This window comes from Protopterus annectens, chromosome 1.part1, assembly GCF_019279795.1.
Source record: "Protopterus annectens isolate FY-2018-M chromosome 1.part1, PAN1.0, whole genome shotgun sequence".
Classification (NCBI taxonomy): domain Eukaryota; kingdom Metazoa; phylum Chordata; order Ceratodontiformes; family Protopteridae; genus Protopterus; species Protopterus annectens.
The window spans coordinates 235138966-235155600 of record NC_056726.1 but is presented as its reverse complement, the minus strand read 5'-3'; the positions used below and the strand labels follow the sequence as shown (position 1 = coordinate 235155600).

General features: G+C 38.4%; 1 protein-coding gene across 1 annotated transcript in view; it reads left to right on the top strand.

Moving 5' to 3' along the window:
• LOC122813235 (intraflagellar transport associated protein) overlaps nt 1-16635 on the top strand; it is a 431576-nt gene that overhangs the window by 285628 nt on the left and 129313 nt on the right. The window contains exon 6 of the mRNA XM_044085449.1: nt 12800-12930. Coding sequence (XP_043941384.1) covers nt 12800-12930 — 131 coding nt within the window. The remainder of the gene's footprint in view (nt 1-12799; nt 12931-16635) is intronic.

Sequence of the window (16635 nt, the reverse complement as noted above, 5' to 3'; positions counted from 1 at the left end):
GACTCTACTCATGGCATCGAATGCACCATGACTCCGACGAGAAGGGGTAGATCGATCCGAAGGGACCATCCTATCCTCCCACACTGTGCACCGAGGCCATGGGCTCTGAGCCCGAGGTAGGAGCTGAGCTCATCCGAGCCGAACCCTTGGGAGGAAGAGTCAGCACTGACAAATCAGTACAACTATCCTCTCCGGACCCGACAGGAGAGTATCGGCTCCTAGAGTTCCCGGTCAGTGCCGAGGACATCTGAGTAGATGGAATTGATAACACCAGAGCAGGTCTCGGCTCCACAGGCTCAACAACCATCAGGTCGGCCTCCTCCAGCTCCGAAAGTCCAGTACGGCTCAGAGGAGGAGCAGTCAAGTCCAGATTAATGGTCTTCGGTTCCGACAAAGGCATTTGAGCTGACAACAGTTTGGCAAGGCCTGGTGCCCGTAGAAGCTTCTGCACCAACCGGTCCATATCCAGGTCTGAGAGGCTGACAGAAGACTTTGAGGAGTGCACCGAGGGTGCTGACTGGAGCAGAGGAGATGAGGGAATCTCAGAAACCGGCTCCAAAGCTGTGAACTGGCTCCGAACAGAAGGGACAATTGGTTCCGAAGGCAGTGGAACCGATGACCCTACATCCTCCATTTTTTTAGCCTTTTTTGATAACTTGGAGTCACCTGAAGACTTCGATGACTTAGAGGATTTACTAGCACCATCGTGGTCACCCAGTGCTTCTGAGAAGGGGTGCTGAAGTAAACCCCTATCTGCCAGTTTCCTCCTCCTCTCTAAAAGTACCCTGGAAGAGAAGGAGTGACAGATGCTACAAGAGTCTTGGAGGTGTAATTCCCCCAGACAATAAACACACTGAACGTGTCCGTCAGTGACTGACAATTTTTGTCCACAATCTGGACATTATTTGAAGCCAGATTTAGGATGTGGTTTCTCTTTCTCATCAGGCATCTTTTTAAATTTAAACAAATTTAAACAAATGGAAAAAAGCACACTCAAAGCAGCTATTTAAATAACTACTGACTAAGAATTTAGTTAAATACAAGACCAACTACTAGGCCAACTGCTAACTAGAAACACTTCTATAGAAAAAACAAAGCCAACACAGGGCACTATCTAAATCTATATAGATATATATATATATCTATATATAAACTATCCTAACAAGAATGAAAGTCAAGAAAAAGTTTTTAAAACTTGCAAATAGATGAATCTTTCCAATAAAATTGGTCTGAGCTATCTGGAACACCGAGATCTGTGCCGTGGCAAACTAGATCTGGAGTAATTCCAGCAGTGCATCATGGGATAAGCGGCTTGGTCTCGAGCTACTGGTAAACCTTGAGCTTTGCTAACGGCTGTGTCGGAGCCAAGGATCGGCTCTGAACCCATCAGTGAGAATAAACAGCGATATTTAACAACTTCACATCTAAGGATATTAGGAAATCAGATCAACTTTTTGTATCCTTTTTGGAGACCAGAAAGGTAGACCAGTGGCTAAAACAACCCTTTCAAAGTGGTTATCGGATTGTATCTCATTTGTTCATGCAACTGCTAACATACTTTTGCCACACAAAGTAAAGCTGATTCAACCAGAGCTGTTTCTACATCTTCTGCTTTTCAAGCCAAATTGCCCCTTGATAACATTTGTGCTGCAGCCATTTGGTCTAAGCCTCATATTTTATCACTCATTACAAAGTGGATAAGGCTTCCAGGGACAGGTCTTCTTTTGGTTCTAGGGTCCTGAAAAATGTACTCCTGTGAGCTACCCAGGATTGTGGGTGCTAGAGACGCTACCCATCAGTGAGAATAAACGGCGAGATTTAACAACTTCACATAAAGAAGTTATGTACTCACCATAAAGTTCCATGTGAGTTGTTTATCTCCCCTTTATTCTCACATTCCCTCCCTCCATCCCCCTTCTGGCTGACAGTTGACCTAGAGGCTAGTATCATCCTGGTTATTCAATACTTCTTCTTCTTCTTGGGGAGTGCACCCCTTACAGGGTTATATATACACGCAGCAAACAAGATCTGAGGTAATTCCAGCAGTGCATCATGGGATAAAGGGTTTGGTCTCGAGCTACTGGTAAACTTTGAGCTTTGCTAATGGCCATGTCGGAGCCGAGGATTGGCTCCGAACCCCATCAGTGAGAATAAAGGTAAGATAAACAACTCACATGGAACGTTATGGTGAGTACAATTCCTTTGCTTACACACCTGAAAGGAAAACAATTTTTGGGCAGCAAATGAGAAGCGTAAAGTATAGCACCTCTGCATATAACTTTACAAAAGAGAGGGGTGAGTGTATGATTTCAACATTCTGACCCGTATGCATCTTGGGGAGAAGGGAGAGTAAATCTTCTGCCACAGCCGTGCTTGGCATTTAGTGCTACCAGAACAGTAACTAAATTATTTCTTGCCATGCTGTGTACTGGGTTGTGACAGGCAGACAGGTTTTACTGACTGTTTCCATCTTCTGTTTAGGGGAAAATAATGTGGCTTTATCTACTTTTGACCAAAAGAGATTGTGTAAATAGATAACATTTGCTAGCAGTTTAGTTTTGCGAACTACAGTTTCAGTTTTTTTTACAGGGCACAGATAAAACAGAATGAAACAAGACTTTCTGCTAAATAATAGTGAAACTCATGGACAGATTCTCTAACTCCAAGTAGATAAAATTAATTATTACCGTGGAACATTATCTTTCAAGTGTATGTGCCTGTAATAACTTTTCTGTGTACTACAGTAAATAAACCTTTGAATAAGCGCTCTTTGCCTCTAGTCATAATCTCAAATGTTTAACCAATCTCGGTGGGTGAAATGGGAACAATCCTTTTGTCTTCTGCTCATAAATATATTGATAAGATGGATATCCACAACAGAAAGGCCAATAACTGTTTTCTGCATCCAGTCCATTGTCAACACTCAGTATTTTAACCCAGTGCTAAAGAATGACTTTTATTTTTTTTTCATTGTAACTACACTAATAACTAAAAATTCAAAACAAAATTTGAGTATTGTTCACGTCATTTTAGCCAATGTAGTCCATTCTGATGTGGTAATTATGTTCCATTTTGAAATAAATAATTCTGGTTTAACTCATGGTTCTCTTCCTAGCTTCATGTGCTCCTTGTGTGCCACATGACTCTGTCTTTCTGTAGCTTAGCTGATGCTCTGTTGTTTCATCTGTTGCTCAGCCCATCAAAGGATATATTCTTATTCTAAGTCAGTTGTAAGAACTTTTGCTGCTCTCACATCTTTGCGTAACTTGGCCAACAAATTTCAACCCTCTTCTGAAACAGAAAGTTCCCAAGTCCCCTTGGTCTTTTCTCTGGTCTTCATTATCTGCTCTGGTTTTTAGTTACCTATGTGTCCCCTATGAAAATACTTGTTTTTGTACTGGAGCTTGCTGCTGTCAGCTGTATGGATGTGTATAGACAACTTCGCTTTTACCTCCATAGAACCAAGGATTTCAGGAAAATTGATCAGTTGTTTGATTCCTTCTCTCCTAACAAATTGAGCAAGCCAGATTCCAAAGTTACACTGGACAAAGGGTTAACTGATTGTATCTCCTTTCCTTGCCTAAGCCTCCTAGAGCTCATTCCAGGTCTGTGGTGGTCTTTCCTGGCTATTTGGTCAAGGGCTTCCATAGATGACATTTGTGCAGCTGAAACTTGGACTAATGCTCACACTTTTATTATTCACTACAAATTGGATTTGGTTTCCAGGAACAGAGCTACCTTTGGCTCTGCAATACTCCGGAATATCTTTCCCTGAGGGCTACCCAAGGTTTGAGTAGGTGGAGATTCTGTCCCATCAGTTGAGGTATGAATGACAAGGATAACATCAGATAAAGTTATGTATTAACCATAACGTACCAACTGTGTTGTCCATTTTCATTCTTCTTCAACTTCCCATCCACCTGCCCCATCCCTTTCCTTCTGGAAAGACCTAAGAGTTATCTCAGGAACCTTTGTTCCTTGTTGGAGCACCAGCTCCTTTTTCTTATTTTATCTTTATTAACTCCTTTACGATGTGGTCCTTTATATCTAGGGGCAACAAACTTGATCTACGGTATGTTAGGTTGGCAGGGCATTGTGGGTAAAGGGAGAAGCTCAAGATTTTGGATCTAAGGATCTGGTAGAAGCAGCCAAGTTGGATCTAAGTCTCAGATCTGAACCCATCAGTTGAGGAAGAATGAAAATGGACAACACAGATGTAAATCAAAGTGTAACGTGTGTGTGCTATGTCTTTAAGAAGCATGCAAGGCTGTGTATGCACATATAAATTCCAGACATGTGCAATCCCTAGTGCTATTTTGTAGAAGCAGCCAGAGAGTGAGCATGTATGGTCACAGTAGTGAGTTTGTATATAAGTTACTTAACTCATAGTCAATAAGCCTGTAAAGTAATGTGTTTGTATAGAATAAAGCTGCTTAAACAGAACCCATGAAGGCTCATTTATTCATGCACCAACACGAAAGCGACAACAGATGGAATGTTATGGTGAGTACATAACTCTTATTTTACAGAAGGTCCATCTATGCTCATGAGTAATGTCCAACTCCTGTAGCAACCTACTGAACAACAACCATTCATAGAGTTGGCTAGGCAAGTCTTTATTCTTTAATACACATACACATATCTGGGACACTCTGGAATCACCATTCATCCTAATGCACATCTTTGAGAGTTGGGAGGAAACAGGAGTACCCAGAGAAAACCCACATGAACACAGGAAGGACATGCAGACTCTACACAAGGCACACCAGCTGAACTGAAATGGGGACTCTCTTGTTGTGAGGTATCAGTGCCATCCATTGTACATCTGTTATATCCATTTACAGATGGTACCCACAGTTTGTTTTGGCTACTATACTACTGCATTATAATATTAAATCCAACCCTGACCTAACATTGATCCATGGAAAATCCTCCTGAGATATAAAGCTTGGAAAACTTCCTGTGACAATTGCTGGGCTTCAAGCAAATGCTTATACACATTTCAAGTCAACTTGAGAAGCTTGGAAAATACTACTGAACTAGTGATAACCTGGTTGGCCTTTTACCACCTGAACATGATATAACATTTGCAACAAACAATGGAAACCTTGTTTTAAGTTAATTGCACTTTATTTATAGTCCAGAATGAATGCCAGGTTCACTTTCAGTGCAAACTGACCATAAATGGAAAATAAGCTCACTTTTGTTTAACACAATTCTGGTTACTTTACACTTCCACTTTTGAAATGTCTCAAAGGAGCAGTTCTTACACTTAACAGACTTAGTCATCCTGCTGACATCAGGCTGCCTTAGAACTCTCATATAAATGCACAGATTGGTTTCTGTTGTTCCTTGATTAAATCCACATTACTTAAAATAATTGGTCAGGGTCCTGCAAGAGACTCCACTCTTTGGAAATCCCTCTCTGTGAGATGCAAATGTATCTAACATTATAGGCTACAACCCCTCTTTTTAACAACAGCTTTTCAAGGTGATTCATATTAAACTGTGTTCTTACATGTTTTCACCGCCATAAACCATCCTTAGGATGGAGCATTAAGCAGAGGTACTATCTGCCTGAGTTTGTAGTAGCTCAAGTGGAAGTAAGATTCCACAAAAGTTATCAAAAAGTATAGGAGAAGTCCCCCATGTCTTGGCCAAATTTCTCCTAGTCAGTTTGAATACCACCTTGGATATCTCCCGAAAAGAAGCCAGTGACCTAGTGGGACTGATCCAGTCAACAAAGTGTAAAATAAATAAATAAATATACATAACGTACTTACAGCCACAATGTTTATACCATAATGTACAGTTTAAATACAGAACTCTCAAATGTGAAACAGCCACTGTTTTACAATAGTTATAGTTATGTGAGCTAACTCAAGTTAAGTTATTCAGATACTGAAATCTGTGTACCTAACTGAAGACAATGTAGTATGAAATACTAGCTAAAATAGGTGGGATGATGCCTTATGTATCATAGCTACCATATGAGATGCCTGATTACCCAGACATTATCTTCGGGCATACAGAAGATAACTGAGTCTTTATGAAGATCATCTTCAGTGAAAGTAAAACTCGCATGGTAGAGAATCTTCTGAAGTGAAGTGCGAAAATATAAACAACAAAACATAGAAATTTTTGAAAATTATAAAAAAAGAAATATGGACATGGGAAAGAAAGAGAGATTTGATATGGTGGAATATTTATACAAAGGCAAAAGCCAAATTAATCAATATAAAGAAGCCAGCCTCAAAAATATTCAAAGAAAAATACAGGCAAAGGCACCCAGATATGGAAGATCACAATACAAACATAATATCACAAAGAGGGGATGTAGAAAAGAAGATCAGTAAAGTAGAAGTAAAAAAAAATAGAAGTTGAAGTTATGGAGTATCTGCGAAGTGAAGGATTGGATGTAGAAGGTCTAACACAGGTTACATCACAGCATGATGGAGAGAGTCCCCAAGATCAGGAGACATCTGAAGAAATATGGACCTGGGAAAGAAAAACAGATTTAATATGGACTAATATCTATGCAAAGGAGAAAGCAAAACTAATCAATACAAAAGTGCAGCACCAAAGATATCTGAAGAGAAATACAGGCAAAGGAATCCAGACGATGGAAAGCTTTGCAATACAAAAAATAAGAAGGCAAAGAGGAAAAGCAGAAAAGGAGATTAGTAATAGAGAAGTTAAAGAAATAGAAACTGCGGTTATGGAGTATCTCTGAAGTGAAGGATTCAGTGTACAAAATCTAATTCAGAAAGCTCCACAACAAGATAGGGCAGTGGACATCCAAATTAAGGGAAAACCAGTGGAACGGGAAGCAGTTGGTTAGGTGCCATATGAAGATATATTAGACCCTTCCACACTTGCAGCTATACAGCAAGGGAAGGAAGAAGAAACTCTGGCTCAGTCAGTGTTGAGGAGTGATAGGCCAGTGAGTTCCTATATGACAGAATAACGGATGACAAAGGATGAAATTGAAGAGAATGTGCCACAGAAAGATGCTATAGAACTTTCTATAGAATGTCTGCAGGAATTGGAAAACAAAACATGTGCCCTCAGTTTAGAAAAAAATGGGTTAAGAGAAGAGTTGCTTGAGTTGATAGAGATAGACATATTAAGATCAATGAAAGAAATAGACTACAGAAGGTAATAAATCCCCTAAAGTCAGAAGTTTGATAAAACAAGTCAACACAGTAATTAGGACTGTCCATAGAGATCCATTTGATATAACAGAAGTAAACATGATATATTACTGTGCAACTTGATTAATAACTGATAAAGTTTACCACAAGAATACAGGTAGTGAGGGAAAGTAAGGGGAGAAATTGAATACCATCATGGAAGTATTGAATAGAGAAAACCATAAAGCAATTAGGACAAGAAATGTCACTGTCAGAAGAGTATAGAAGATCAACAAAAATACTTAGAAAGATAGACGTGATAAAAGCAATGCGCAGTATTAGAACAGATCAGGATTTGTCATGCGCTGTTGCAAACAACAAACTACAAATTGCAGCACAGGCAGAAAAACCTAGAAGATATGCAGATAAATGTAAAGGAAAAGTACAAAATAAGCAATTTATTGATGATCCAAAAAAGTTTTGTAGAGAACTGGGAAACAATGTGAAAGGAATTGACAGACCACCAAAAAAGGAAGAAATAGATACATTTTGGGGAAGTATTTCATGAAGATCATGTGAAACATACCAAAGATGCTAAATGGATAGAAGTAAAAGAAAGAATAAGAAGTTTAAAGGTACAGGATATGAAATGGGATGAAGTAACAATCAGAGAGATTGAAACAACGTTAGGAAAATCTTCTAATTGGAAAACCCAAGGCCTAGATGCAGTACCTAACTTCTTGTTAAAAGTATTGACATCTTTGTACGAAGATTTATCCATGAGTAAGAACTATTTGTATGTGCATCCCGAACAGACACCAACCTGACGAACAACAGAAAAAGCAATGCTTCTACGTAAGAGTGAACCTGCAAGCTACTCTAAAAATTATAGACCAATAACTTGCCTTCAGATGATGTATAAACCATACACTGGAATTGACGCCGACAGAGTTTATAGTCATTTAGAAGAAAACTCAATTATGGCAATAAAAGAAAGTTATATCGAACAAAGGATCATTTGCTGTTAAATAAAGTCATATGGGAGAACTGTAAAAAGGGGAAGAATCTACGTAGGGCATGGATTGACTACAAAAAAGCATTTGAGAGTATCCCACATTCATGGAAAACAGAGTGCTTAAAAATGTATAAGATACATCCTACACTGATCGACTACATTATAGTGACCATGAAACAGTGGCAGACCACTTTGCAATTAAGCCATGATAATGGACAAGTTATTATTAGGGGGATAAAAATTAAATTCAAAGGGGGATATTCCAGGGTGATTCTCTGTCACCTCTTTTATTCTGTCTTGCCCTTAACCTATTAAGCTGTCTACCTAACAGCTTAAGCCATGGCTATAATTTGGCTCCTAGAAAACAACAGTGTAAAGACTTCTCATCTTCTCTTTGTCAATGATTTAAAACTGTATAGTTCATTAGATGAGGAACTGAAAGCATAACTGCAAGTTGTCAAAACTTTTTCAGATGATAGAATGTCATTTGGTCTTGATAAATGTGCAAAATCAACTTTTAAAGCAGGAAAACTGCAGCACCAGGAAAACATCAGTTTGGGATAAGAATACGATATAAAAGAACTTGAGCAAGAGGGAGTGTATAAATACTTGGGAAATGATGAAGGATAAACAATAAAACATGAACAAGTGCGAACAAAACTTAATAAGAAATACTTTAGAAGACTAAAATTAATCTTGAAAACAGAGTTGACATCTAGGAACAAAACACAAGCTATAAACGAATTTACTCTTCCTGTCCTAACTTACTGTTCTGGAGTGAATGACTGGCCCAAAATGTGTTGGATAGATTACACAGGAAAACAAGAAGGATGCTTCATGCTCATGAAATGATTTATAAAAATCAGTGAATACCAAGATTATATATTCCACATTCCGAACGAGGTATGGGCCTCCTTGAAACTGATTACATGTATAGGTCTGCAGTTGTGGGACTACACACATAATTGCTGACCTCACAAGATCTAAATGTAATGAAAGTTTTTGAAACATGAGGAGAATAAATCTAAGATGATTTCCTTACTTAATCTAGCAGAAGCGTATCTGCGTCAAGCAGGAATGGAAATCAAACCAGAAGTAGTGTTACGAAGAGCACTTCTGACTGACATCAAAGATTGAAACAGTACTAATTTCATGAACTTTAACATGCTTTGACGTAGGAATGGGATCCATTCCCATGGTATTAGAAACCCAAATGATTTGGAGAAATTAAAAAAGAGAATCCTCTGCCTTGTCCCTAAACTTACCAGGGTCTGCAAAGATCTTCCCTTGACTAAATACAGAAGTCCCTTCTTTACATTAGCCTATGGCACTTTAATGCCCTAAAGACACCACATTTAACAGCAACCCATTGCCATAAATATGGCTGCATAAGAACATATGCTAATACATTGTCATGCATCTTTCACAATTAGCTAACAGCCTTCATTCTACCCCTATCAAGACTACATTTTTCATACCTGGTGGTCTTACTGACTACCCACCTTTTCCTTTTGGAAAAACATTTTATTCAAACTGCATCCATACTGTTTTCTTCAAAATCCTACCCCAGTAATGGTTAAAAAGCTATTACAGCAGCTTCTATCATGAATAGACCTGTCCCCATTCCCCCTTGCACCAGCACAGTGCAGGGATCAATTGCCCCAGTGAAGAAACACAGACTGAGAGGGCTGAATGTGATGAAATATCCGTATGTCAGTTAAAAGTCCTGAATATTCTGAGAAATGCTTATATGCTTGACAAATCATCTACTGATCAGCAGAACTACTAGACTAAATGCTGCCTGGAAGAAAACTACAAGCCTGACAAATGTCTGCTGTTCAGCACAAATATTAAGGCTGCACCTCAGCTTGGCAAAGTCTTCCACTTTAACATCATGCTGACAAATCATATATGCTTGACAAATGCTCTACTGATCAGCCGAACTAGTAGAGGAAATGCTACCTGGAAGAAAACCACAAGCCTGACAAATATCTGCTGTTCAGCACAAATATTAAGGCTGCAGCTCATCTTGGCAAAGTCTTTAGCATCACACAGCAAGCCACTATGGGTACGCCCCATCAGTTTTGATGATGTGACAGGTTCCTTCATCCACATTGTCATAGGGCTGTACCATAGAATGGAAGAGGTGTTCCCACTACTGTTAAGTAGAATCAAAGCCAAAGAAGCAAATGATGTTCCAAAATGGTTTTTGCACTGTATGTTTGATACAACAAAAATCAGTAGCTATATGAAGGCCTTGTTATAGGACCCCTATTATTAAATTTATTCAGGTCATTCCGAATGATCAACTGTTCATAGTCACCTAATTGTTTATCAAATCCTTCAGTATTCAAAGACTTTTCGCTCTTGCCCTACAAAATTGACATTCTTTGAGATTGTATCAGCTCAAGGTAGGCTATTCTTTGTTGAGGTGATGTAGTCACTGTCTAAAACAGTCAGTGAAATAGACTAAAAAATCAGGTTTTCCTATTTTTTTTTTAACCCTGCCATTGGACTGGATAGTTGTGCTTTTCACTGAGACACCTAAACATCAGTACCTGTTTGGCTTGGCAGGTACACAGCTACATCTCTAGATTTAGACAGGGAGTCAGCTGCTGCAGGTTCCTATCTGATCATTAACCCACCATAGCTGGTTACATCAAGGATTGTACTAGGACCTCTGTCATTCACCCCTTATGCCAATGACATGAGGAAATAGTCTGGCAGCTTCAAACAGCACCTACAGATCTGTAGTGTTTAGACAGTGCATTGTTTTATGAAATTCTTGCTGGAAGGTTAGAACAAACCGATACCTTCACTTCACAGAATTAGCTAATCTTCTGGAATATGTTTCAAAGTCTGAAAAAACTTAAAGCCATTCTAAGTTGTCCACATTATAAAGCACTTAATCTGTACATAGAATAAAGCATGATAGTCACTGTCCAGCTAGCCACGATTATAAAAAATTCAACCGATTTGAAAGTTTTGATGTTTCTGCTCATCACATGTTAAACTGTGCTTTTCCATCTTCCCAATTAGTACTCACACTTTGGTTAGTGAACCCATTCATAACAGCTGTAATGAAAAAAAAAATCACTGCTGTATCACAGAAGTGACTAGATTCATTACAGTACATCATGCATGTGAACATAAGTGCAAGACTGCTAGTATCTTAAAAAGAACCAACTTCCAACAGCAACTGTAGCATCATCAACTCTTATCTACTTACAGTTAGCCCCACAGTCCCGATAGGAAACTTACAGGATTACTTGAGCCACATGACCCTCCCAGATCTGTCATATCCCAAGATGATCTAAAATCAACCTTCCTAATGACCCACAGGCAGCAAACCCGATATTATTTTCATCTACACACTCATGAATTCACCTTACCTAAAATCTGGTCTTGTATCGCCCTTCAGAGCTTTAGAAAGTTTTCAAAATTGTACTTTTTGTTCATTAGCATATTGGCCCGTCCATTGCAAACAGTAGGGTTTGCTACTCCTTGGTACTTGTTTTCATAGACCATAATCTTATGTATTCCTTTTAATGTCTGTACTGGAAACCAGTCTCATTGCCCCACACCCTGATGGCAACTGAAGTTAACTGTCACATATGCTATGAGTATTTCTATCCAGCCATATAACTGTTATCTTATCTTTCATAACTTTCTAGAATATTGCATTATACCTTAGACTTCTGCTGTGATCTATCTTAGACAAAGTTTTTAACTGTCTAAATTCAAGCACAACTTAGATCTATGTATGGGAAACGGAACATTTACCCCAGGACTGCCCCCCCCCCCCATACTACTAGTGGATAGAGGCAGCTCCTAAATGCTTTATCCCCTGCATGAAGTTATCTGTGGTATGATCCCAGTTATTTTTACTAAGGTAATACATAATTATTGAGTATGGGATGGATAATGCCAATCTATAACCAAATGGGACAGGTTACTTCAAGCCCAAAAAGGGAAATTGACTAGGCTTAAATTGGCCCACAAGGGCAGCTAGCCAAGTACTTACATATGAACCTATCTGAAGCTATGCTTTATCTAGTTCCGAAACCAAGTTGCCTAGTTATTCTGTTATACGGCACCTTGCTGCTCTATATGCAGTATTTTCTTTGAAGCTCGATCTGACAGCAATAACATTTAACTGTGTTCATGTTTACTGGCTGTTTCCACTTTGCTGTAATGAACCACATTGGTGTAAATTATTATTATTGTGTGCACTTGATTTTGTTTTTACTTCTTGTTATTGATGTTTTAGTCAAGTCTGACTCTGTTTCACCAGATCCCTGGGACAAGTGGTATCACCCAGTCTGTCAAACATATGCCAGATGTGCTGAGGAGTCAAGGTATAGAGCATTTCATTCTGGCACAAAATGGAATTGGCTTATTAAGTACATTGCCATTAAATCAATCACCCCATCCACCACCAACAAATTGTTTTCATTGTGTTTGTTAATGTGTGTATAGTAGGTATACCAGGCTCTAAATATTTGCTGGCATGATGTCTCCTGGTAGGCGTTACCATTTCTTACCTTTTGTACAGTAAAAGTGCTTATTTTTGTTTTTTGAAAAGCATAACTATTGATATTTTTACTGGATAGCAGGAAGATATATAATACAGGAACTATTTTGTTTGCAGCAAGGCTACATTGTCTTCCAGGTGAAGCAGAAAGTCAGTCAACAAGATACACTCCTTCTTTTGCTCACCATACTTTCTTGGATTTCAAGATGACAACATCTGTGACAAATGCATCAGATGACATGGAAGAGGTATAGATTTATGACAGAATCAGTACATTGTTTCTTGTTTATTTTATTGCATGTGTTCTGTGTTTTGCACTTGAGAGGTGCCCACAGTGTGCCCACCAAACTGTCATAGAAACTGTCCTTTTCATCAGCATGAGTTGTTTAACTCCATTACAGACTGTTAGTTTGATTTAGACTGAATTAATTTTTCTGAAAATCAGTACTGACTTTCTGATGATGAACCACTAGATTTTATGCATCTTTTGCCCATGATTTTGTCATGTATGCTTTGTTTATGGCATTTCTGTAGCTACTATAATGTATGGTTTCTGACTTGAGCCATTAGGGAGCATGAAGGAGGGTGCTTCTGTCCTGTTTGCTGGCTTGCTAGTGTTACTGAACATTTTGACAATTTACAGGCTGTCATTAATCAATTGCAATTGCTTATAGACAAGGTGGATCACCAAACTGTTGTGATGCACAGGATGCCAAATTCCCTTGCTATAGTTCTGGCTTCTGCATTAACATGTTCCACCATTGTTAGTAGTGGATGTGGCAATTACACTAAGAATTGAGTCATTCATGTTCTGGATAGCCCACAAAACTCATTGCAAATGCCAGTATAATTTACGAGTGATATCTGTCTTTGTATAGTCACCATCGGGTAAAATTATGTGTCAAAAGAAATAAGTATTGCTAGAGACATGACATAACAGTCAGTGCTAGAGTGGTTGTCATTTGGTATTTTTAACATTCTTCTGAAAACAAAGGATTATATATCTATGCAGCAAAATGTTCAGGTAATTGCAGAGTATTGAGTGCAATTGTATCAACTCCAGCTTCAGCGTATCTTCAGAAATAACTTGACCTAATTAAATTGTTTGAGTTCTTAATATAACCTACACTTTCAATGTTGATATGTCTGTTGTCATCCCATTTAGAAGACTGGTGAAACAAGAAAAATTAAGAATATTTAAAGACAGTCATAACTTTGATTCCAATTTATGCACTGTGATCAAATAATTGTTTGCGATATTTTTTGTGGCATAGCTTGCATACATATCTACAAATAATAAGTTTCCTTTGTAAAATCATGGTGAAGTTTATAGTTTTATGTAATGCTGTCTTCTTTTAACTTTTTTGTCATCAACAGCTTTTCTGCTTGAAAGAATAAAGAGATACTACTCAAAGAAAAAGAATGAAATACTAGATCATACTTAGAAAATTAGCTCAGAAACGTCTCTATTCACTTGGTATCATACACACTGCTAAGCAGCCTTTTCTGCCATATGTTTAATGTGGTGGGTCATTTGGTTCTCTTTAGTCACTGTTGCTAAATTTATGGCAAATAGTAAATCTGAGAATCTGTTCCTTAAACATAAATAATGTGTTATGTTTTTAACCCCAATGCCTTTGCATTACTTTTGCTTGACAGAAGATGATAAAAGTAGACATCCAAGTGCAGTAGTGGAGAACTCACTTTAATGTCTATAGCTGTAGTATCCTGAGACTTGCAAAAAAGACACCAGGTGTGATCACAGAATAATACATGGTCAGATCATAACAACACCATTGTTAAAGATGCAGAAAAAGTAGTAAATAGGAATTTACACTTTGACCAATGGGTATCTGCCAAATTCAGAAAAAGTATATTCTGCAGATCATTTAATACTGAAGGAAAAGGTCTATTCAGTACAGCAGGAGCATTGTACCATTTTACACCTCACTGATCCAACCTGCTAATGAATACAGTGTTGCATTTTTTAAACTTGAAGCAAGCTACCCAAAACAACTTGTATTACCAGCTAACAAATTCCTCAGAATTCCTGGATACATAAACTCTGTGATTCTCATGATAGACTTCACATGAGGAAGAATCAGTGGTACCTCAGGTCAGTCTGGACTTATCAATATCCCTCATCTCTTCTTGTTTCAGTCCTGGAGTTTGTAAGAAGGGGGGAGGTATTGTGGTGGGTGGACTAGTTCTGTCTCATTCTACATCTACCCTTTTCCCTTTCACCTCCTGTTCAGTCTGGAAGGACTTGCAGCAGGTACTAAAGGAGGCAAGAAAGCCTGCTAATAGTCATATGTTAGCGAATGGAAAATATTTTGTAGTTAGTACCTAGCCAATAACAAGGGTACCATCAGAAAGTTTGCATCCCTGGTCCTTAAATATTTTTAAGAGTAATTCTAGCCTTTCATATGCTTCCAAAGTACCACCAGTGGCCTTTTCCTGCTTGTCTGCTCATGGATCCTCCATTTTCTTTGTTCGTGGACAAATAGTTTATAAAAAGAGTGTTGGAAAGAAATAACTCCATCCTGAAATCTCAGTCTTGTACTGTAAAGAAGGACTTTGTCTGAGTTGAGGTTCAGTACTTGGAAAAATATTTTACTTGTTGCTCTGACATCTGCAAGGTGAGTACCTAAGGTATGAGTTCTCATGTGGAGGAACCCTATTTGGTTTTCTATAGAGATAGGGTCACTCTGTGGAGTAACCCCACATTCGTATCTAAGGTTGTCTCAGATTTCACTTTGAATCAAGCCATCAGTCTCCCATTTTTAACCAGAGCCAGAAAACAGGGGAAAGCTGATTCTTTATGCCTTGGACGTACAGAAGAAACTCTGGTATTACCTTATTAAACCACGTCCTTCAGGAAAGGTAACCAGCTATTTATTTCCTATGCAGAGACTAAGAAAGGTCAAGTCATGTCTAAACTCTCTGTCTCTAGATGGTGGTCCTCTGCTGTTGTGTTTTTTACTCCCCCTATGGCAAAACCATTCTAGGCAGGGTTAGGGCCCGTTCTACTAGGACCTTAGCTTCTTTGATGGCAGATTGGAAAGGGGTGGACTCTAGAGGCAGCTACTTGATCGTCCATCCATACATTTAAAAGCACTATGAACTGGATTCATTCCCTAGGTCCAGCATAGAGTTTTCAAGGACCGTTCTTCAGGAGTTCTGGACTCTTATTCTTCCACTACCCAAGTTGGGTAGGCTTTAGTAAAAAAATTAATTGGCTGCTACAGCAGGGAGAATGATGAACGCAGTACAGTTGTGTAAGCTGCTCTTACCCATAACAGTAGATATTTGAATTCTTCATTACTGCAGTAGTCAACACCTAGCCACATTCTATGTCTTGTACATGGCTGCTGTGGCTTACAACTTTTATTGCTGAGACAATTGTTGTTTGTAAGAAGTGAAATACATGTCTTAATCTTTTAAATATCTAGAGCTATGCTGAGCAAGTGCCATATATTTCTCCTGCCAAATCTTCTTGTACCTTTCAGAACAGAATCTTTACTCACTGTGAGTTTGATAAAGGTTGTTTATTATGTAGTAACAGCATAATGTTATTCAGCAAGATCTGAAAAAATCTTATACAGGTTATTTCCTTTTTTCAGAATTAAGACAAACTGCACTGTTTTCTGCAGTTTCTGGACTTTTACTGACTTCTAAAAATCTGAACTGCTGTCATTTAACCTAACTTCTGTACTCAATCTCTCAAGTATTTAAACTGAACTGCAGTACTCAATCTTTTCCAAAGTGAACTGAACTGACTTCAGTATAGCAAGTATCTCTCATAATGCTAAAACCCTGTAAAGTATCTATAAGTTCTCCATTCTTCTTTAGCCTTGTACCAGCTAAACAAGATCTGTTCAAAATGTTCTGCACATTCTGTTAACACATTTCATCTTTACCATTACTTTTACCTGAAGGTTATTTGTCTGAGC